The sequence below is a fragment of the Rhinoderma darwinii genome, chromosome 2, assembly GCF_050947455.1.
Source record: "Rhinoderma darwinii isolate aRhiDar2 chromosome 2, aRhiDar2.hap1, whole genome shotgun sequence".
NCBI classification, from domain to species: domain Eukaryota; kingdom Metazoa; phylum Chordata; class Amphibia; order Anura; family Rhinodermatidae; genus Rhinoderma; species Rhinoderma darwinii.
The window spans coordinates 188,078,642-188,101,891 of NC_134688.1; the positions used below are offsets into that span (position 1 = coordinate 188,078,642).

A 23,250-nucleotide genomic window follows, 5' to 3' on the forward strand; every position below is an offset into this window, starting at 1 on the left:
TAAACACGCTTCCTGAGTTTGTTCAGGACTTCGCTGATGTGTTTTCTAAGGAGGCCTCCGAGGTGTTGCCCCCTCATAGAGATTACGATTGCGCCATCGATTTGGTGCCTGGTGCCAAGCTTCCTAAGGGTAGGATATTTAAACTTTCATGTCCTGAACGTGAAGCTATGAGGGAGTATATCTAAGAATGCCTGGCCAAGGGTTTCATTCGCCCCTCGACTTCTCCTGTAGGTGCTGGCTTCTTCTTCGTGGGGAAGAAGGATGGTGGTCTTAGGCCGTGCATTGATTATCGGAACCTGAATAAGGTCACCGTAAGGAACCAGTATCCCCTTCCTTTGATTCCGAATCTTTTTAATCAGGTTCAGGGGGCCCAATGGTTTTCTAAGTTCGATCTACGGGGGGCATATAACCTTATCCGCATCAAAGAGGGCGATGAGTGGAAAACTGCGTTCAACACACCCGAAGGTCATTTCGAATACCTGGTCATGCCCTTTGGGTTGTGTAATGCCCCTGCCGTCTTCCAGAATTTTATTAATGAAATCCTGAGAGATTACCTGGGTAATTTTCTTGTAGTGTACCTTGATGACATACTGGTGTTTTCCAAGGACTGGTCCTCCCACGTGGAGCATGTCAGGAAGGTCCTCCAGGTCCTCCGGGAAAATAATCTGTTTGCGAAGACCGAAAAATGTGTGTTTGGGGTACAGGAGATACCATTTTTAGGTCAAATCCTCACTCCTCATGAATTCCGCATGGACCCTGCCAAGGTTCAGGCTGTGGCGGAATGGGTCCAACCTGCCTCCCTGAAGGCGCTACAGTGTTTTTTGGGGTTCGCTAACTATTACAGGAGATTTATTGCCAACTTCTCGGTCGTCGCTAAGCCTCTTACGGACCTTACTCGCAAGGGTGCTGATGTCCTCCATTGGCCCCCTGAAGCCGTCCAGGCTTTTGAGACCCTCAAGAAGTGCTTTATCTCGGCCCCCGTGCTGGTTCAGCCCAACCAAAGGGAGACATTTATTGTGGAGGTTGACGCATCCGAGGTGGGAGTGGGGGCCGTCTTGTCCCAGGGTACCAGCTCCCTCACCCATCTCCGCCCCTGTGCTTACTTCTCTAGGAAGTTTTCGCCCACAGAGAGTAACTATGATATTGGCAACCGCGAACTTTTAGCCATTAAATGGGCTTTTGAAGAGTGGCGTCACTTCCTGGAGGGGGCCAGACACCAGGTAACGGTCCTTACTGACCACAAGAATCTGGTTTTCCTAGAATCTGCCTGGAGGCTTAATCCTAGACAAGCTCGTTGGGCACTATTCTTTACCAGATTTAATTTCTTGGTTACCTATAGGGCTGGGTCCAAAAATATTAAGGCTGATGCACTGTCACGTAGTTTCATGGCCAATCCTCCTTCCGAGAAGGATCCTGCTTGTATTTTACCCCCTGGTATAATAGTTTCTGCCACTGATTCTGATTTAGCTTCTGACATCGTGGCTGATCAAGGTTCAGCTCCCGGGAACCTCCCTGGGGACAAACTGTTTGTCCCCCTGCAATACCGGCTAAGGGTACTCAGGGAAAACCATGACTCCGCACTATCTGGTCATCCTGGCATCTTGGGTACCAAACACCTCATTACCAGAAACTATTGGTGGCCTGGGTTGCCTAAAGACGTTAGGGCTTACGTCGCCGCTTGTGAGGTTTGTGCTAGGTCCAAGACCCCTAGGTCCCGACCTGCGGGCTTACTACGTTCCTTGCCCATTCCCCAGAGACCTTGGACCCATATCTCCATGGATTTTATCACCAATTTGCCTCCATCTCAGGGCAAGTCGGTGGTGTGGGTGGTAGTAGACCGCTTCAGCAAGATGTGCCACTTTGTGCCCCTTAAGAAACTACCTAACGCCAAGACGTTAGCTTCTTTGTTTGTTAAACACATCCTGCGTCTCCATGGGGCCCCAGTCAATATCGTTTCTGACAGAGGGTACAATTTTTTTCCTTATTTTGGAGAGCTTTTTGTAAAAAGTTGGAGATTGATCTGTCCTTCTCCTCCGCCTTACATCCCGAAACTAATGGCCAAACGGAAACTACTAACCAATCCCTGGAACAATATTTAAGGTGTTTCATCTCTGACTGTCAATTTGATTGGGTCTCATTCCTTCCCCTCGCCGAATTTTCCCTGAATAACCGGGTCAGTAACTCGTCAGGGGTCTCCCCGTTTTTCTGTAATTTCGGGTTTAACCCAAGGTTCTCCTCCGTTTCTCCTGGTTGTTCCAATAATCCCGAGGTAGAGGACGTTCATCGGGAACTGTGCACAGTCTGGGCCCAGGTTCAGAAGAACCTAGAGGCGTCCCAGAGCGTACAAAAGATTCAGGCTGATAGTAGACGTTCTGCTAACCCCCGGTTTGTCGTCGGGGATCTGGTCTGGTTGTCGTCCAGGAACTTGTGCCTTAAGGTCCCGTCCAGGAAGTTTGCTCCCCGATTTATTGGACCTTATAAGATCATTGAAGTCCTCAACCCTGTATCCTTCCGTCTGGAGCTGCCCCCATCCTTTCACATACATGACGTCTTCCATGCCTCCCTCCTTAAACGCTGCTCCCCGTCCTGGTCCCCCTCGAGGAAACCTCCTGTTCCCGTTCTCACCCCTGAGGGGGTGGAATTCGAGGTGGCCAAGATTATGGACAGTAGGATGATCCAGGGCTCCCTCCAGTACCTGGTCCATTGGAGAGGATACGGGCCGGAGGAGAGGACTTGGGTACCTGCTCGTGATGTTCACGCTGGGGTATTGATCAGGAGGTTCCACCTTCTCTTCCCCACTAAACCGGGTCCTCTTAGTAAGGGTCCGGTGGCCCCTCATAAAAGGGGGAGTACTGTAAAGGATCTGCCAGGTACTACGTCTGTGTATACTCCCGGGATTAATCAGTCGACACCTGAGGCCAGACCTCTTAGACTGACACCGGCTCCCACCAACCAGGGTGGCAGGCTCAGGAGTGGGAGAGCCTATCGCGGCCTGGTCAGTCGGAGTTAGCTCCGCCCCCTGTCCATTTATACCTGCCGTGTTCTCTTCCTCAGTGCTTGTTATTCTTCTTGGATTCCTGGCCCCACTGCTGCCTTGCTCCAGCCTGCTTCTGCCGTGCTTCTGCCTTGCTTCAGTTCCGCTTATCCTGCTTCGCTTTGCCCTGGCTTGCTTCCTGCTCCGTGCTCTCGTTGGTATACTCCACTACATCCTGATCCTGACTGACTCATTCACCGCTCCGTTTCCTCGTGGCGTTCCGTGGGCTACTGCCCCTTCCCTTGCGTGTTCCCTGTTTGTACTCCCTTGCACTTAGACAGCGTAGGGACCGCCGCCAAGTTGTACCCCGTCGACTAGGGCGGGTCGTTGCAAGTAGGCAGGGACAGGGCGGTGGGTAGATTAGGGCTCACTTGTTCCCTTCACCTCCTTCCTGCCATTACAGTTTCTCTCTCGCTCTGGTCCCAAGAAGAGGGGGCGTAAGAGGGGGGATACTGTAATGTCCGTGTCTGTGGGCTGTCCGCTCCGGTCCCCTCCTGACAGCCGCAGCCATGAGTCTGCAAGCGCTGGCCCCAGCCTCCTCCTCAGGACACGCCAGCACTTGCGTCTACTCACATCAGCCAGATCCCGTAGGGTGCGCGCGCACGCTTGTGCCCGCTCTTAAAGGGGCAGCGCGCGCACCGGACCTTTTGACGAGCTTTGACCCGTGAGTACCCTGGACTATAAGAGGGGTCCAGCCCCCTGTTTCGATGCCTGAGCGTTGTTGTTCCCTAGTTTGTCTATGTGATGGCCTCCTAGTGTGTTACCTGTTCCTGTACCTGTTCCAGTTCCTGTACCTGTTCCAGTTCCTGTTCCTGTCCCTAGCATTCCATACCACCCTGGTTGAGCACTGTGCTGTGCTAAAGTCATGTCGTGCTGTATATACGTCTGACCTGCTTCACCTCGCCTGACGTCTACCTGCTGCCTAGTCCTAGCCAAGCCTGCCTTGCTGCTGTCTGAGCTGCCACAGGTACCTATATGAACTATAGACATTCACCTGTGCCCTGTTGGCCAGCTGCCTTACTGCCAAGGCGGTACAGCCCAGTGGGTCCACAGACCCTTCGTGACACAAAGTATATGTATGCTTCCATAAAATCTCAGGTATACAGAGGTACAGTATGGCCCCACAGACTGCTATGAGCACCGTATTACAGCTCTGTTCAATTTGAAGGTGGTCCGGAGCCTTTATATGCCCCTGTGAATACGCCCTTAGCTATTTATAATAATAATAATAATATTTAATTTTACACTCTTTGTTTCTGATGACGACCATTACAGACCCTACAGTGGCTGTCATCTAGCTTCAGATTCATGAATTGCACATCTGAAATGTAGTATTATGAAGGCAGGACTTATATCACTTGAAAAGATGGGTTACAAGCCATAGTGTGTGCCACTCTGCACGATCTGCTCCCCAGAGTCAGGACTGGATTCCAGCAGTTTAATTTGTAATAAAAATATCATCTTACCGAGTAGATTCTTCCATGTCTCTGAGCATGCGTTGTATTGCGTTTTCCTGAAGATTAAACAAATTAAATGCTTGTTAGTTATCCTTTAAGTAGTCAGCAAGTGGCCATTTGTTTTTGTCAATTTTAATATTAGAGTACTGATATGGACAACTTCTGGCTAATTCAGATATATTTGGGGACATTCATAGAAACTATTTGATGGAAAAGAGCAAAGATGACAGCTGCACCCCTCAATTATTAGCTATATAAAAATAACAGTAGCAGGTCAATTTTGCCTACATCCTTTCTTTCTTTCTTTACAATGCATTATCATAATAGGACCTACACTAATAGGACATACAGTGTCTGCCATAATGTTACCAGGAGACAGCCAAGTTCATGCTACATTCAATTATTAACCCGTTAGTGACCGGCCCATCGTGTTTCTACGTCGGTCACTAACGGGCCTTATTCCGATGCCATAGACTTTTTACGTCGCGGCATCGGAATAAGTAAATATAGCATGGAGCTGTCAAATCTCCCTGCTCTCAGCTGCCAGAGGCAGCTGAGGGCTAGGAGCGAACCTGCTCTGCCGGGTGAGATCGATATTAGTATCGATCTCACCCGTTTAACCCCTCAGATGCGGTGCTCAATAGAGAACACCGCATCTGAGTGGTTTTGGAGAGAGGGAGGGAGCTCCCTCTCTCCCCCACCGACACCCGGCGATACGATCGCCGAGTGTCTGTGTCTCCAATGGCAGCCGGGGGCCTAATAAAGGCCCCCAGGTCTACCTGGAGCGAATGCCTGCTAGATCATGCCGGACGCATGACCTAGCAGATGCCTGTCCGTTTTAAACGGACAGGCATAATACACTGCAATACAGAAGTATTGCAGTGTATTATAATAGCGATCGCAGAATCGCATATTATAGTCCCCTAGTGGGACTAGTAAAAAAGTAAAAAAAAAAGTTTAATAAAGTCAATAAAAAAAATGTGAAAAAAAAATGAAAAACCCACTTTTTCCCCTTACAAACTGCTTTAGTGTTAAAAAACCAAAATAAAGTAAAAAAGTTACACATATTTGGTATCGCCGCGTCCGTAACGACCCCGACTATAAATCTATTACATTATTTGACCCGCATGGTGAACGCTGTAAAAAATTAAATAAAAAACGACAGAAGAATTGCTGTTTTATGTGAATCCTGACTTTAAAAAAATGTGATTAAAAAGTGATCAAAAAGTCGAATCTACTCCAAAATGGTACCAATAAAAACTACAAGTCGTCCCGCAAAAAAAAAGCCCTCATACAACCGCATCGGCGAAAAAATAAAAACGTTACGGCTCTTCAAATATGGAGCCACAAAAACAAATAATTTAGAAAAACAAGCGTTTTTACTGTGTAAAAGTAGTAAAACATACAAAAACTATACAAATGTGATATCGTTGCAATCATAACAACCCCCTGAATAAAGTTATTGTGTTATTTATACCACACGGTAAACGGCGTAGAGTTAGGATGCAAAAAAGAGTGGCGAAATTTCAGATTTTTTTCTATTCCCCCCCAAAAAAAAGTTAATAAAAGTTAATCAATAAATAATATGTACCTCAAAATGGTGCTATTAAAAAAGAGTTTTCATTTTCCTGATTGAAATCGGATTGGTTGCAATGGGCAACTACTTCACTTTCCTTTTCACTATTTTTGGTACATCTACCATACCTCCCAACTTTCAAGTATCACAAATGGACAACTTTTTTCTTTTAAACCACGCCTCTAATCCTACCTAATCCCCGCCCACACAGTATCATGCTGACATAGTGACTCCCACACAGTATAATGCCACACAGTATAACGACCCCATATCTGCCACCATACAGTATAATGCCCCCATAGCTGCCACCATACAGTATAATTCCCCCATAGGTGCCACCATACAGTATAATGCCCACACAGATGCCCCCATACAGTATAATGCCCACACAGATGCCCCCATACAGTATAATGCCCACACAGATTCTCCCATTCAGTATAATGCTCATACAGATGCCCCTATGCAGTATAATGCCCATACAGATGCCTCATGCATTATAATGCCCAAACAAATTCCCCCATAAAGCATAATGCCCCATAGCTGCCTCCATGCAGCATAATGCCCCCTCAGCTGCCCCATACAGTATAATGCCCCCCATACAGTATAATTGCCCGTACAGATGCCCCCATACAGTATAATGCCCCCATAACTGCTCCATAGCTGCCCCCATACAGCTTAATACTCCCAAAGCTGCCCCCATAGAGCATAATGTCCCCTAGCTGCGCTTATATAGTATAATGCCCCCTTAACTGCCCCTATTGCCAGTGCCCTTGTAGATAGTGACACAGTGCCCATGTAGATAGTGCCCATGTAGATACGACCACAGTGTCCCCTGTAGATAGTGCCCCTATATAGTGCCACAGTGTCCATGTCAATAGTGCCACAACCCCTTGAAGAAAGTGCCACCCCCCCTGTAGGTAGCGCCATTGGGAGTCCCTCTAGGAGCAGTATCTCCAGCCAGAGCATAGGCTAGGGGTTCCGCTCCTAGATTGAAGCCCTGATGTCACTGTCCATATATGGACAGTGACGTCAGTGGCTACTCCTTGAGCGGAATCCCCGTTGCAGACTATGGATGAGAATTCCGCTCCAGGAGGAGCCGCTGACGTCATTGTCCATGTATGGACAGTGATCTCAGGGGCTTCCTCTAGGAGCGGAATCCCCAGCCAGATTATCGGCAACGGGAATTCCGCTCAAGGAGTAGCCACTAACGTCACTGTCCATATATAAACAGTGACATCAAGGGCTTCCCGAGCGTATCGCTTAAAGTAGCGCTGTGCCCAGGGAGTCCTCGGCGAGCGGAGGAGCTCCCTCTGCTCCTCCGCTCTGAGTTAATTCTGAAGCAGGGAGCTGATGGTTCCCTGCTTCAGAATTGGGTTCAACTGTATCTGCGTCCTGAGGACACAGATACAGTTGACAGTGGGGCATACCCCGGCCGCCCCGGACACCGCCCGGAATCCGGAACTGTCCCGCTGAATCTGGGACGGTTGGGAGGTACAGTGGCGGACACAGACTGCAAAAGGCCCCTGTGCAGATAATGTGCCAGGGCCCCCCCGCCCCCCCCCCAATACCGACAAAGTTACCTAAACATATATATGCATATAAAAATAAACCTTACTAATAAAAATTATGAAGGAAGATTTATATTGTACATTTTATTACCAGTTTAGAACACAAGTAACACATTTTTTTCCGGGTTAAATTCTTATCTAAACTAAGTCCCTAAATGTGGGCAAAGAAAATGAAAAACCTATACTCACCTCCTCCGGCGCCTCCGTTCCCCCTCCGCAGCCCCTATCCCTTTCTGTGTTTACAAAGCTGCTGTGGTGACGCGCGGTCGATGGCACATGACCGCTGCAGCCAATCAATGCCCTCAACAGCGATTTGCTGTGGAACTACTGTCCTCAGCAGCACACCAATGAGGAGTTATTGGCAGCAGCGGTCACGTGCCATCGGCAGCGCGTCACCAGTGCAGCCTTGTACACTTGTAACACAGACCGAGACAGGAGGATGGGGGCTGCGGCGGGTGAACGGAGGCGAGGGAGGAGGTGAGTATAGTTTTTTTATTTTCTTTGCCCACATTTTCTTTGCCCAGCTACTGTCCACGGGGGGCCCGCTGATGGGCTCGCAGCTACTGTCCACGGGCCTCTGTCTCAGTCCTCAGCATCGCGCAGCTGAGAACTGAGTCGGCCAGCAGAGGAACGGGCCCCCTTCCCACGCGGGGCCCTTGTGCAGCTGCACCGGCTGCACATGCGGTATGTCCGCCCCTGGGGAGGTATGCATCTACCACAAAGTTTCTTATGTAAACAGCTCCTGCAAGGCTATACACTGCTAGGTACACAATCTATGCCACCTTCTCACCCCCCAAAGATGGCAAAATTTTAATTAAATTTATTATTACATGTGCTCAAACTTTTTAAATCCATTTTAAAAAAATCTGTCACCATGAAATACAGCCCTGAACTACTATAATGCATGGATAGCTGAAGAGACACAGATTTTACTTCCCTGCAGTAAGCCAGCAAATGGTGATACCTTTTAGGATCAGTAATGAGATCTTTAAAGAGGACCTATCAGCTCTCCTAACAGGTCTGTTTTAGTAAATACTTGCAAACCCTTCAAGCATATATACACATGCTTAAATATGATACATGAAGGAGTACACTAATGTACAAAAAAGTACAAAACTGATTGAAATTATGATTAGGTCAAATTGATCTTGTTTGTCCAGATCTGTGCACATGCAAAGCATTTAACATGTTAAAACAAATTGAATTTACTTTAAGAGCAAGGCTGCCCTCAAGAGAGGAAATCTTCTCGCTTTTCTGATCCATGCTGTATATTAAATTGTCCTTTTCTTTGTCCAACTCTGCAATGGTTTTCTGCAATATTGTAATTTCTTCCTTCTGAAAAAGGCTTTGGTTTGACTGTTCATCTTAGAATGAGAAATGTAGTAATGAGTTAGACAATTAGGCACATAAAGACAGTAGTACACGTGAGAGGGAAACATTGGTAAACAAAGGTTAAGCAATCAATCTGAACAGACCATCATTTGTAGTGACTGAATGTGTGACAACTGGCAACCAGAACAGCTTTCTGCCAGCAGTTAGACCACATGCACAAGACTGTATTATGGCTTTGTCTTGTACAGAGTTGTAATAGGGCATCAGGCACCCATAAAGGTGAATTGGGTCTTTACAGTAATTGTACAAGCTGACATTAAAAACCTCTGCATGTGTCCATACCCTTTATGTACAAAAATGGAGCCATAATATGGCACTTTGCATACAGCCATTAGCTGAGCCAGGTAAACTGTACCTGGCATCAGGATTCTTTTCCCCTACATTGACATACACTTTTTCACTGTGACTGATCTCTTGTAGTTAAAATCAGTGTGAATGAGCAGAAGCAATTGTCCAAGAAGATTAAATAAACCTGTAACTGCTGCAAACCATATCCAGCACTAGTAAATATTTTCATTCTTGCTTTTCAGCACAGCAAACAAATAAAATAAATGATTTATGTTATTATCATTAATCCAAGTTTTAAAGCTATCAAAATATATAATAGCTTTAATCAGCGATTGCATGTAACCTACCTATTTTTATTTCTAGCCGTACAATTTTCTCCTGAGCCAACTGTAGTTCATTTAGCTTCAGTGAAAGTCGGCGCTGAGCCTCATCTAATGAGTGTTCTGTTTTGTCATTCAGCAATCTGAAATGTAAACAATCCATAAATGTAATATTATCCAGACTAATATTATCAGATAATATTAATGTGCTTTACCAGTCCCAACACTGCGACAACTCGCAGTAAACTGCGTGAGGTATTTATATGGATTTCAGCCATGTGGCAATTATCACGGCTCAGTCACATCGTGTACAGGTACCCTAAAACCACTGGCAGGAGAAGTGAATAATCATGATTATCTTGTCACAATGCCACTAGTCAGGGTGTAGGATATATTAGGAAGTAAGTGAATCGTAAGGTCTTGAAGTTGATGTAATTGAAGCAGGAAAATTGGGCAAGCGTATGGATCTGAGCGACTTTGACAAGAGCCAAATTGTAATGGCTAGACAACTGGGCCAGAGCACCTGCAATGGCAGGTCTTGTGTGGTATTCCTGGTATGCAGTGCTTAGTACCTGCAAAAAGTGGTCTATGGAAGGACAACAAGTAAACCGGAAGCAAAGTCATGAACGCCCAAATGAATGCGCATGGTGAGCAAACGTCTAGGCCGTTTGTTTAGATCCTGAAAAAGTTAATTCTGGCTATGATAGAAAGGTGAAAGCATAGCACATAATGGCTTGCTGCCCTTTGGGCTGTGTAGCCGCAGACCGGTTACATTTTCCATGCTGTCCCCTGTCCACCACTGAAAGCGCCTACAATGGGCATGTGAGAATCAGAACTGGACCATGGAGAAATAAAGGAAGGTGGCCTGGTCTGATGAATCAAATTTTTTTACATCATGTGTACGGCTGGGTGTGTGTCGTTTACATGGGAAAGTAATGGCACGGGGATGCCCTATAGGAAGAAGGCAGGATGGCAGAAGCAGTGTGAAGCTCAGGTCCATGGCTAAAGGCTCATGTGCCCTAGTGCAAAAGTTCAGAATATCTATAAGACAACTTTTATAACACAGCAGGCTTAGATACAGCAGCTCAGCTTTATGTATGATAGTATAGCTCCAAATAATGATCACCAAATAATGGTCAGATACCAGTTCTACACAGAGATAAGTGAATACAGTACAGTTACATCCAGTGAATCACAGGTGACGTATTCTCCGATTGTAGTTGGTAATTTTCCTTATTCTTTTCTATCCAGCTACAGACCACCATGAAACTTCTTCCAGCCATGACTCAGCTCTGCACACAAACTTCACTTTCTACTACCCCCAATGCCCCTCTCAGTGCCCTTTACACAGTAACTGTACCCCTGTTTTGTGCCCCACAAAGTCATAGTGCGTCCACACAAAAATAATTCTCCTTTGTCCCCCCACAATATAATAATGCCTCCTATGTACACCATAGTAATAGTGTTGACCTTTGTTCCCCCCTCACAGCAATAATGCCTTTATGCCCCCAATAGTAGTAATCCCCTTTGTGCTCCCACAAGTCAATAGTGCACCCACAAAGTAATAATACCTCTTTTGTGCCAAAAAGTTATAATGCCCTCTGTGCCCCCCAAAGTAATAATACCACGCGCAGATATGAAGCTGTTGCATGCCGCAGGTGGCATGAATGTGGGCAGAACTGTCTTCTGCTGCTAATTCTGAGCTGGTGGCACTGTATGAAATAACACAGGACGCTTTGTGACCAAAGTGACCTCAGTGACATGCAGCCCTATAATTACCATATAATAATGCCATGTAGTGCTCAAATAACAGTGATATACAGTGCACAAGTAAAACTATCATAAATGTCCATAAAAGGCTCATACAGTGTCTAAACGATGATACCATACTGTACAGTAATTTACACTTGTATATAGTGTCTGATCAATTCTTTCATATAATACCCAAATAAAAAATGCAATAATAGAAGATCAAAGAGCCCAAAAGATTGGCCTAAATAATACTGACAAAATAATGGTAACAGCCACCGTGCATAAAGCCAATAATACAAAAGCGGTTGCCTACCGGCAAAAAGATGCCCTGTTTTCCAACTATTATGAAAAAAATAAATAAAAAAGTCTTTATTAGATTTGCAAAGGACAGACTACATAGAGTTTAAAAGTTAATGTCCATTTCTGACAACTGTCAGCATAGTGCCAGACGTAGAAACTCTGTATTAGAAAGGGTTAAGTGCCACAACCACAGAGCACTCCATCCAGTAAATTGATAGTTAAATTCTAAAGTTGCAATAGGACAATTATTATAATGATGGTAGAAGCCCCCCGACATGTTTCGCTACGATGTAGCGTCTTCAGGGGTATCGGGGCCAATGACAGCGAGCGGCGGAGTCAGCCTAATTATATATTCACTGCAAGTCTCTGCACACGTGTCTCCAATCAGTCTATGACCTATCATGAGAGGAGTAGAGGGCCAAGCCTCCTCCTCTGTTGACAGACGGACGGCACTACCAATCACTGGCTCAACAGAGCAACCAGTGAATACCACTCAAACGCACACGCGCAGTATAGTGATTGAAGGTAACATAGAAATCCCTATGCACGGCACTATAACATTGCCGTGATGCAAACCAGTTCCCAGATCGGTGCACAGGCGCACTTAGGAGAAACAGAGTGATAGAAATTACTACCCATAGCAGTCAATAAACAACCGAGCCAATACACTCGGATGTAGTGAAACATTCAATCACACCACAAACAGTTGCTACAAATAGCACTGTAAAATTACAGCGATCTGAGGGGGCTGTCCATAAGTTTATAGATAAATGTGCCGATATTAGAATAAATAAAACTAATATACGACATGATATTAAAGACTGCCGATAGGTATCCTATTCTGTGCGCGGACTAATAACCGCAAGGTACACTAGAGTAGTGTGAACAGGGTCAATCTATATGCCGGACATACATGGGGGTCATCTAAAAGGACATGTGTAAATATAAAAAAAGGGGTAAGTATATTTCAATCTTCAAGTTCAGATTCAAACCCAACCTTCTGAGTCAGCTCTATGAGAATGACAAAAGAAGATGAAATAGAAAATAAGCAGTGAATAGAACTAGGACAAATATGAACACAGCCGCTGTGTCGCTTACCAAACTATAGCCTGGGGAGTACCTTGAGCAAATTACGAGTATAACTAGTATTAATGTATTTATACGAGAACATATATGGTAGGGCATATATGGTAAAGCCAATAATACTAACAGCCATAGTGCACTGATACAGTAACAAAACCAGCTATAGTTCACATATATGGTAATAGTATCGGCCTCTTTGCATAGATGTGATGAAAGTTTCAACCATAATAGATACATACAGTTGTAAACCACCAATAAAAACCACCATACTTTACCGAATACTACTTAATAACGCTACATCTTCTCTGTTTGTAGTTGGCCATTTTCCCTATTTTCTCTATCCAGTTCCAGACCACCATGAAACTTCTTTCAGTAGTACAAATTCATGAAGCAAGTACTCTGAGGCGCTGGAGCAGAGAAGACTGGTGAGGAGGAGTGGGGGTTTTCACGCTGTCGCAAGCCACGCTGTGTCAGGCAGCAGACCATTACAGAAATAAAGTGCAGCCCTGTCAGCGTTAGTGTGTTCTCTATAGCTACACCACTGGGTAATAATCTGCTGGGACACTTTAGGTCCTGGCATTCATGTGAATGCTACTTTGACATATACCACCTACATGCACATTGGTTCAGACCAGGTACACCCTTTCATGGCAACAGTATCCCCTAATGACAGTGCACCCTATCAAACAGCAGAAATTGTTCAGGAATGGTTTGAGGAACATCACAAAAGGTCCAAAGTGTTGTCTTGGCCTCCAAAGTCCCCAGATCGCAATCCGATCATGCATCTGTGGCATGTTGTGGAAAAACAAGTCCAATACATGGAGGCCCCACCTCGCAACTTACAGGATTTAAAAGATCTGCTGCTAATATCTCGGTGCCAGATATTACAGGACACCTTAAGAGGTCGTGTGGAGTCAATGCCTCAGAATTGTCTTGGCGGCTTGAGGGGACCTACACAATATTCGGCTGTTGGTTTTAATGTTATGGCTGAAAGTTGTACTTGCAAATTGCTTTATAAATCATTCTATATAGTAATTTCCTTCAAAATCTTTAGATAAAATATACCTCAGTGAATCACATTCAGATTTCTGCTGTCTCAACTCATTTCCTGTATCAGCTGCTCTTCTACTAAGTATCTTTAATTCATTTTCTTTAGATGATACTGTGTCCTTCATTATGGACAGCTCAGACTTCTGGTCCATACGTTCCCTTTCCAGCTATATGAGACAAGGAAGAAATCCAGCTTAATAATGAAACAGAAAGATCTGGTAGCAATAGTATACATATAAACTAAAGTGCAGGTTTGCAACTAAAATAAAGTTCTGCCAGTCAAGAAGCATTCCAGGCCCAGAAAAAGGGTAGATCTTCTGGACTCCGGGAATAGTAGACAAATCTCTTTAAAGGGAATGTGTCGCTAGAAATTTTTTTATTTTTTTTTTAGTTAAACCGTCAGTGTTTAATCATTCATACACTATTCAAATTTTTTTAATTTTTTCACGAGTCAGGAAATATTATAAATTAGATTCTAATTTATAACATTTCCCAGTGCTGGTCACTAGATGGAGCAATTCCCAAAATTGCAGCATTGCATGTGGTAAAGCAACCACATTGCTTTATGCTGCAAAATTTGGGAATACTCACTCGCTCTAGTGAGCTCACAGAATCCCCCCTCCCTTATCCTGGCTAGTGCCAGGAGAAAGGAGGGGATTGAACGGTCAAACCTCCTACACTGTGTGTCGCCATTTTTTGAGCTAACACACAGTGTAGTAGGTTTACATACAGTAGTAATCACACACTAAAACACGTACATACACAGACCTAACTTACCTGCTCCTGCCGCCGCCGCTCCCTCCTGTCCGTCCGCTCCAGTCTGCTCCCTCCGCTCCTGGTGCTTGCTTCAGAACACAAGTCCAGCCGCGGCTTCCGGTCGACATGAACATGGCGCCGGATTTCGCTCTAGCGAAGACCTGACTTTTGGTCTGTGTGGGAGCGGCGCATGCTCCCACACAGACCGCGTACGCTATAGTGGCTAGAACGGCTCCCGTTCGCATTCTCTATGGGGATGTGTGTGCCGTATTCCATCACTGTATGTGTCGTTAATCGACACATACAGAGATGGCAAAAAAAATGGCAGGCCCCATAGAGAAGAAAAAGTTAAAAAATATAAAAATGTAAAACACAAACACACACATAAATAAAAGATTTTATAATAAAACACTAAATGCAAATTGATTTAAAAAATTTTTTTTTCGTCCTTTAAAATATTCTCTCCTGTCCCCATTTCTGTGGTCCCCCTACCGGGCGCCACCGCATACAATATCTTGCAGGAATGCATATCTGTTCCAAGTATTACATTAGGTAGTTTGATATCTGTATTTAGGGAGTCTGGTCTGGGGTCTGTACTTATTTAAGGGGTCTGGTCTGGGGTTTGTAGTTATTTAGGGATTTGGTCTGGGTTCTGTATTGAGGGGATCTGGTCTGGTATTTGTATTAATTTAACTTTAAGGGGTCCGGCCAGAGGTCTGTGTGGGGATTTGTTTATTTATGAGGTCTGGGGTCTTTATTTATTTAGGGGGTTTAGTTTGGGGTCTGTAAGGGTCTGTATTTGTTAAAGGTAGGTAATAGATCATTTACTCTTCCTCAGTAAGTACAAGTTCTTATGTCAGAAATATGTGTTCTGGGCTCCTTCATATAAGACAGACTGTAAATAGGGTCATGAAAGTAATTTTTTCCTAAAATCTAATAGCAAAAAAAGGAGTCTCCCATATAGAAAAACATATTTTTTTGTGATATACAGACTATTTAATTGCATACTTTTTTCAACGTATACAAAAGGATATCTTGCGAAACATTGTGTTAAAGGAGCCTAGCTCAACCTCTATTTTATATAGATTATAACTATGTAAAAGCTGTAAAATGGTTATACAAATGATCCAAAAGCTTTTATTACATTTTATGTTCTTACCATTTCAATTGATGATTGCAGCTCCTCAATTTTCTGTTCCAGGTGAGCTTTGTCACCTATGACTGTTTCTTGTGAAATCTGCATTGATATAGAAGGAACATAAATAGTATGTGTTCAAAGTTTAAAAATCTCAGTATGAAATAATGAAGCTTGCTGATAAAATGAATTCTGTAGAAAAAGCACTGTTTATTATAACCCTTGTATATTTTCAAATCTCTTAAAAGACAAAACTTAAAAGCGTTTTCCATGAATTACATTTATGTTATGGATATGCCATGGACATCTAATTGAAGGGAGCCCAAGTATTGGAACCCCACACATCCCGAGAACCAGTGTTGCCCTTACCTCCTTTCCAGTAGAGATGTGAAACTTATGGGAGATGTGAAAACCCTACAAACACCTTAGCTTTGATTACCGTTTTTTTCGGACTATAAGACGCACCTGACTATAAGACGCACCCAGGTTTTCGACAACAGAAAATAGGAAAAAATTTCATATTTTACTACTTTTACAAAGAAAAAACTATTGGTTAAAGAGGCTCTGTCACCAGATTATAAGTGCCCTATCTCCTACATAATTTGATCGGCGCTGTAATGTAGATAACAACAGTGTTTTTTATTTTGAAAAACGATCATATTTGAGCAAGTTATAAGCAATTTAAATTTATGCTAATGAGTTTCTTAATGACCAACTGGGCGTGTTTTTACTTTTGACCAAGTGGGCGTTGTACAGAGAAGTGTATGACGCTGACCAATCAGTGACCAATCCGCGTCATACACTTCTCATTGTTCCAGCCCAGTTTGGTCAGCGTCCTACACTCCCAGTTGGTAAAAAGTTAAAACACGCCCAAATGGTGATTAAGGAATCCATTACATTACAGTGCCGATCAGATTATGTAGGAGATAGGGCATTTATAATCTGGTGACAGAGCCTCTTTAAAAAAAATAATTTGTTCGGTTTCACCGCATTCTGAGAGCCATAACCTTTATATTTTTCCATCGTTTGAGTGGTGGGAGGGATTATTTTTTGCGGGACGAGCTGTAGTTTTTATTAGCACCATTTTTTGGTACATACAATTTTTTTATCACTTTTTATTTCATTCTTTTTAGCCAAAAAACAACGATTCTGGTGGTTTAATTTTTTTTTTACGCCGTTCACCGTGCAAGACAAATAATACTATATTGTAATAGTTTGGACTTTTACGGACGCAGCGATACCAATTTAAATTTTTTTTGTAATTGTTTTACATTGTGCGTGGGGAAAAATGGGAAAAGCTTTTTTTTTTTAATTTTAATATTTTTTTATACTTTTATACTATTTTTTTTAACACATTTTATTAGTTCCCCTTAGATCGCTGGTACAATACACTGCAATACATGAATGAGTTACGGAAACAGCGTAACTCGCTGAGTTACGCTGTTTCCGTAACTCGACCATGTACGCTGTTTTCGTAGCTACCGAGTTCCGGAAACAGCGTAGCTCGCGGTGCTACGTTGTTTCTGTAACTCCCATTCACTTCTATAGGAGTTAGGAAACAGCGTAGCTCAGCGAGCATTCGGCTGTTTCCGTAACTCCCGGCCACCTAATCAGGAAGTGGCCGGGAGACAGCAGAGCCAGGTAAGATAGAACGGGGTTTAGGGGGCCCCGTTCTAGAGATAGGTTCGGGTCCCAGAGGTTAGACCAGAATCTATCTAACATTTATGACATATCCTGTGGATATGTGATTAATGTCCTTCATTGGAAGACCCCTATAAATGCCGCGGTCGCTATTGACCGCGGCATTTAACTAGATAAACGGCCAGGAACAGCGCAATCGATGTTCCTGCAGTGTATGGAGCGGGCTCAGCACGTGAGCCCGCTCCGCTCCAAACATCACCCCCCCCGCTCCATGATGTGCCAGCAATTTATGGATTGAGAAGGAGTTAGGTAAAAAGCGGTCAGGGGGCCAGGCGCTGCCGGGTCCCTTGTCTGCCAACTATAAGACGCAGGGACTTTTTAGCAAGATTTATTATAACTGGGCGTGTTTAAAGTTAAGTACAAGTGGGCGTGTATTGTGTGTGTACATCTGGGCGTTTTTACTTGTTTTACTAGCTGGGCGTTGTGAATCAGCATCATATCCACTTCTCTTCGTTAACACCCAGCTTCTGGCAGTGCACAGACACACAGCGTGTTCTCGAGAGATCACGCTGTGACGTCACTTCCTGCCCCAGGTCCTGCATCGTGTCGGACGAGCGAGGACACATCGGCACCAGGCGACAGAGGCTACAGTTGATTCTGCAGCAGCATCGGAGACGGGTCATTTGCTTAAAGAGGCTCTGTCACCAGATTTTGCAACCCCTATCTCCTATTGCAGCAGATCAACGCTGCAATGTAGATAAGAGTAACGTTTTTTTTATTTTTAAAACGAGCATTTTTGGCCACGTTATGACCATTTTTAGATTTATGCAAATGAGGCTTTCTAACGTACAACTGGGCGTGTTTAAAGTAAAAGTACAACTGGGCGTGTATTATGTGCGTACATCTGGACGTTTTTACTTCTTTTACTAGCTGGGCGTTGTGAATGGGAGTGTATGATGCTGACGAATCAGCATCATCCACTTCTCTTCATTAATACCCAGCTTCTGGCAGTGCACAGACACACAGCGTGTTCTCGAGAGATCACGCTGTGACGTCACTTCCTGCCCCAGGTCCTGCATCGTGTCGGACGAGCGAGGACACATCGGCACCAGGCGACAGAGGCTACAGTTGATTCTGCAGCAGCATCGGCGTTTGCAGGTAAGTCGATGTAGCCTCTGTCGCCTGGTGCCGAAGTGTCCTCGCTCGTCCGACACGATGCAGGACCTGGGGCAGGAAGGGACGTCACAGCGTGATCTCTCGAGAACACGCTGTGCGTCTGTGCACTGCCAGAAGCTGGGTGGTAACGAAGAGAAGTGGATGATGCTGATTCGTCAACATCATACACTTCTATTCACAACACCCAGCTAGTAAAACAAGTAAAAACGCCCAGATGTACACACACAATACATGCCCACTTGTACTTAACTTTAAACACTCCCAGTTGTACTTAAGAAAGTCTCATTTGCATAAATATAAAAATGCTCATAACTTGGCCAAAAATGCTCGTTTTTGAAAAAAAACAAAACGTTACGGCTATCTACATTGCAGCGCCGATCTGCTGCAATACGAGATAGGAGTTTGAAAATCTGGTGACAGAGCCTCTTTAACATAATGGATAAACTGTCTTACAAACCATTAAAGATTTATTAGTTTGACGACAGCTATTAAATGTATGTAAGGGTGGCACATTGGCTTGTACAGAACTTTTATTTTTTCCACTCAATTATGATGTTAAACTTAGTTTGAAACTGGTCCAGGCAGACATGTTTGACACTTTCTTTTGTGCAATTTTGGCGCACTTTGGTGCTTTTAAACCATGCCCTATTTTTGCTAAATCACACTTCCTTTTCTACTCAATTTTCTAAACTGGTGCAAATAGTGTCTAAAACACATAATAAATCCGATGCATGTACACTAGTTTTTTGTCGCAAATTGATCTAGAATTTTGGTGCATTTAGCTTAGTAAATCTCTTTGATGTCTTTCTTATTGCACTTTATATCACATAACAGTTGTCTGAAAATCTCATGAAAGTCACATGTACTTACAACTCTTTACTTTTCTATCAATTGCTAGTGTTGGTTAGCAGTTGCTATCACTCCTGCAAAAAGTCCTGTACACCTAGCATTTGTGTATTGTTTCATGTGTACTTATAAAGAATATTAGAAATATGAACTGAAAAAGTTTCCTTTACCTTCAGCCGTTCTCTCAAGCTGTCTCGCTCTGTGGTCATGCGACGTAAATCTGAAGTGGCACTATCTCTTTCAGTCTCTACACGCTTCAAAATGGTTTGAGCGGTTAGACTGGCTTTCGGAGTCTTTGGAGATCTCATGAGCTCTCTTCGAAGCTGGGTTATTTCTTGCTGTGCCTAACAAATATATAATATGTGCAATTCACTATAGTCATAAGAAAATATTAAATGGTAAAATTGCATGCATCTGCAAGGAGTGTGGAACTTTTTTATTGGTTATGATATTCATGCTTTATTGTGGCTTTGTACTTCTCTAGATATGTCTATATCTGACGGAGTAATTGTAGCAGGGTTTTAATTGTTCATTTAATTTAGGTCTGTTTTATGACATGTACATTAAATATATTTAAATATTTTTCACATGCATCTTACCTTACATTATTGCTAACAGTAATAATCTAAAAATAATGTAGTAGAGATGAAGAACACATTACTTTCTTGTTTGCTAAATATTTATATAGAATATAAATGAGATACAGAATTTACCCTCTCATAAAGCATGTTTGTTTTGTCTCGCTCTGATGTCAGAACTTTGACGTTGGCCCGGATTTCCGCCATGTGACGTTCATACTTTGTGAGCATGTTCTGGAGATCGTCACGTTCCCGAATGCTCTTCTTTATTTCAGGTTCAAACTGAAAAAAGTCAGAATTGACCAAATAAGAAACACCCTAAAATAGATATAAATACTCACAAATACTGAAAAAGGCAAATTTAAAGAGTGAATATAATGCTACTCATACACCTTTTAAACATGTTGCAATTATATGTCCGATAGACAGTGACATAATAGACCTCCAGGCTCAATTATTCTGAAAAGGATTGTTATTGGATGTGTGGCTGTGTATACGATGTGTATACAGTCACAGGCTGTGTATACACTGACCTGCATTTGCACTACAGGCTCATCAGCCTTTCATTTGATTTGACCAAACATATTATAGCCAATCTGAATGCTTGTCTTAGTTAACTATGGCCAACAAAAACTATTTATAATAGGATGTCCCAAACCTGTCCAAAAATGTCTTATATTTGGGGTGCATTTAGGACAATCCCCTTTATTGTAGCAGCAACTCTCATGACTGTGATCACAAAAAAATGCGGTAGAAGATGGTCTTACCACATGGTTTTGACATATTTTTTGCAGTGAGGTAGTAAGCAGCATTTTGCCATACCACTACCATCAAATGTAAATGTAGCGTTAATTTGTGTACTTTTGCCACATCTATTAGCATATCCAATTCAGGTAATAGTAATGGGAAAGGATTGAGAAACTTAGATTTGGCTTAGCCACCTGTGAAAAGAAATCAGTTCAACATTTGTTGAAGAACATTTCTACTTTAAATAAAAAAAAATCGCCAGTAAATATAACTTCTTGAGTTGTCCTACAATGTTAGTAAAATTGTACTCAGCCATGTCTTAGTTAGATCTGTCTCTCCTTCTTTATCTTCCTGACAATAAAGGGGGTTTAAGCTAGCCATGCACATTAGATGTATGTTGGCCGAACCTGCCGACCATCTAATGTATATGGTGGCATCATGACTCTCTCCCAACGGCTGGTGACGGGGGAGTGAAAGGTCGGGCAGGTTGAACATTTCAACATGCCCAATCCTTTTGTTCGTTGGTAGATAAGCTGCTGCCAGTGATGTCTGGCAACGGCTTTCTCCCTAGTGAGAAAACATGCTCGCTCGGCCAAGCCGTACCTGCATGTGTATGGGGGAATTGTTAGGAATAGCTGTCGGCCGAACAATAGTCTATCTAAAGTGTATGACCAGCTTCAGCTGAAATCCCTTCATTCATTGTGGTCCCAGAGGTTAGACCCCTACTGATCATAAAGTGATAGCATATCCTAGCGGTTTGCTATCCCTTTATGAGATTGGGAAGAACCCATTAATATCTGAAACATCAGCATGTTCAGGTTTGTATGATGGAATAAAGGATTTCACCTTGTATACAACTCTGGTGCCGGTTTATTCATTAGCCTTATATTTACTGGTAAATTTTATTTTAGCTGAATATAGCTCGAAGTGTCCATTCCGAAAACATCAAATATTGTCATATATTACTGAGTTTGTATCAGGCTTCACAATAGTAGTACTCACCCGGGAAGGGCTACGTTTTGGACTACTGCTACGACCTCGAAGCATCTTCCTGAGATGATCTGCTTCTCTCTTGTAGTGATCCCTTTCTTCTTCCAGACTCTTTACAAATGAGTCAAGTTTAGAAGGAGATGTTGATTTTCCCTTCTCATTTGCTAAAACGCATTTCTTCTCTAGTGAATTGAGATAAAATACTAGTTTTAATGAAACCAACACAAAATCATTTTAATGTAATGATTATTGATATATATATATATATATACACTACCGTTCAAAAGTTTGGGGTCACCCAGACAATTTTGTGTTTTACATGAAAACTCACACTTATATTTATCAAATGAGTTGCAAAATGACTAGAAAATATAGTCAAGACATTGACAAGGTTAGAAATAATGATTTTTATTTGAAATAATAATTTTCTCCTTCAAACTTTGCTTTCGTCAAAGAATGCTCCATTTGCAGCAATTACAGCATTGCAGACCTTTGGCATTCTAGCTGTTAATTTGCTGAGGTAATCGGGAGAAATTTCACCCCATGCTTCCAGAAGCCCCTCCCACAAGTTGGATTGGCTTGATGGGCACTTCTTGCGTACCATACGGTCAAGCTGCTCCCACAACAGCTCTATGGGGTTGAGATCTGGTGACTGCGCTGGCCACTCCATTACAGATAGAATACCAGCTGCCTGCTTCTTCCCTAAATAGTTCTTGCATAATTTGGAGGTGTGCTTTGGGTCATTGTCCTGTTGTAGGATGAAATTGGCTCCAATCAAGCGCTGTCCACATGGTATGGCATGGCGTTGCAAAATGGAGTGATAGCCTTCCTTATTCAAAATCCCTTTTACCTTGTACAAATCTCCCACTTTACCAGCACCAAAGTAACCCCAGACCATCACATTACTTCCACCATGCTTGACAGATGGCGTCAGGCACTCTTCCAGCATCTTTTCAGTTGTTCTGCATCTCACAAATGTTCTTCTGTGTAATCCAAACACCTCAAACTTCGATTCGTCTGTCCATAACACTTTTTTCCAATCTTCCTCTGTCCAATGTCTGTGTGCTTTTGCCCATATTAATCTTTTCATTTTATTAGCCAGTCTCAGATATGGCTTTTTCTTTGCCACTCTGCCCTGAAGGCCAGCATCCCGGAGTCGCCTCTTCACTGTAGACGTTGAAACTGGCGTTTTGCGGGTACTATTTAATGAAGCTGCCAGTTGAGGACCTGTGAGGCGTCTATTTATCAAACTAAAGACTTTAATGTACTTGTCTTGTTGCTCAGTTGTGCAGTGGGGCCTCCCACTTCTCTTTCTACTCTGGTTAGAGCCTGTGTGTGCTGTCCTCTGAAGGGAGTAGTACACACCGTTGTAGGAAATCTTCAGTTTCTTGGCAATTTCTCGCATGGAATAGCCTTCATTTCTAAGAACAAGAATAGACTGTCGAGTTTCACATGAAAGCTCTCTTTTTCTAGCCATTTTGAGAGTTTAATCGAACCCACAAATGTAATGCTCCAGATTCTCAACTAGCTCAAAGGAAGGTCAGTTTTATAGCTCCTCTAA

General features: G+C 43.3%; 1 protein-coding gene across 3 annotated transcripts in view; it reads right to left on the bottom strand.

The window, feature by feature from the left end:
- TSGA10 (testis specific 10) overlaps positions 1-23,250 on the bottom strand; it is a 104,298-nt gene that overhangs the window by 35,288 nt on the left and 45,760 nt on the right. For all 3 annotated transcript variants that reach the window (XM_075852622.1, XM_075852621.1, XM_075852623.1), the window contains 8 exons: positions 21,702-21,871; positions 20,088-20,234; positions 19,545-19,718; positions 15,736-15,813; positions 13,836-13,987; positions 9,663-9,778; positions 8,845-8,999; positions 4,501-4,547 (listed from right to left, as the gene is read on the bottom strand). In XM_075852622.1, the coding sequence (XP_075708737.1) occupies positions 4,501-4,547; positions 8,845-8,999; positions 9,663-9,778; positions 13,836-13,987; positions 15,736-15,813; positions 19,545-19,718; positions 20,088-20,234; positions 21,702-21,871 (1,039 nt within the window). The remainder of the gene's footprint in view (positions 1-4,500; positions 4,548-8,844; positions 9,000-9,662; positions 9,779-13,835; positions 13,988-15,735; positions 15,814-19,544; positions 19,719-20,087; positions 20,235-21,701; positions 21,872-23,250) is intronic.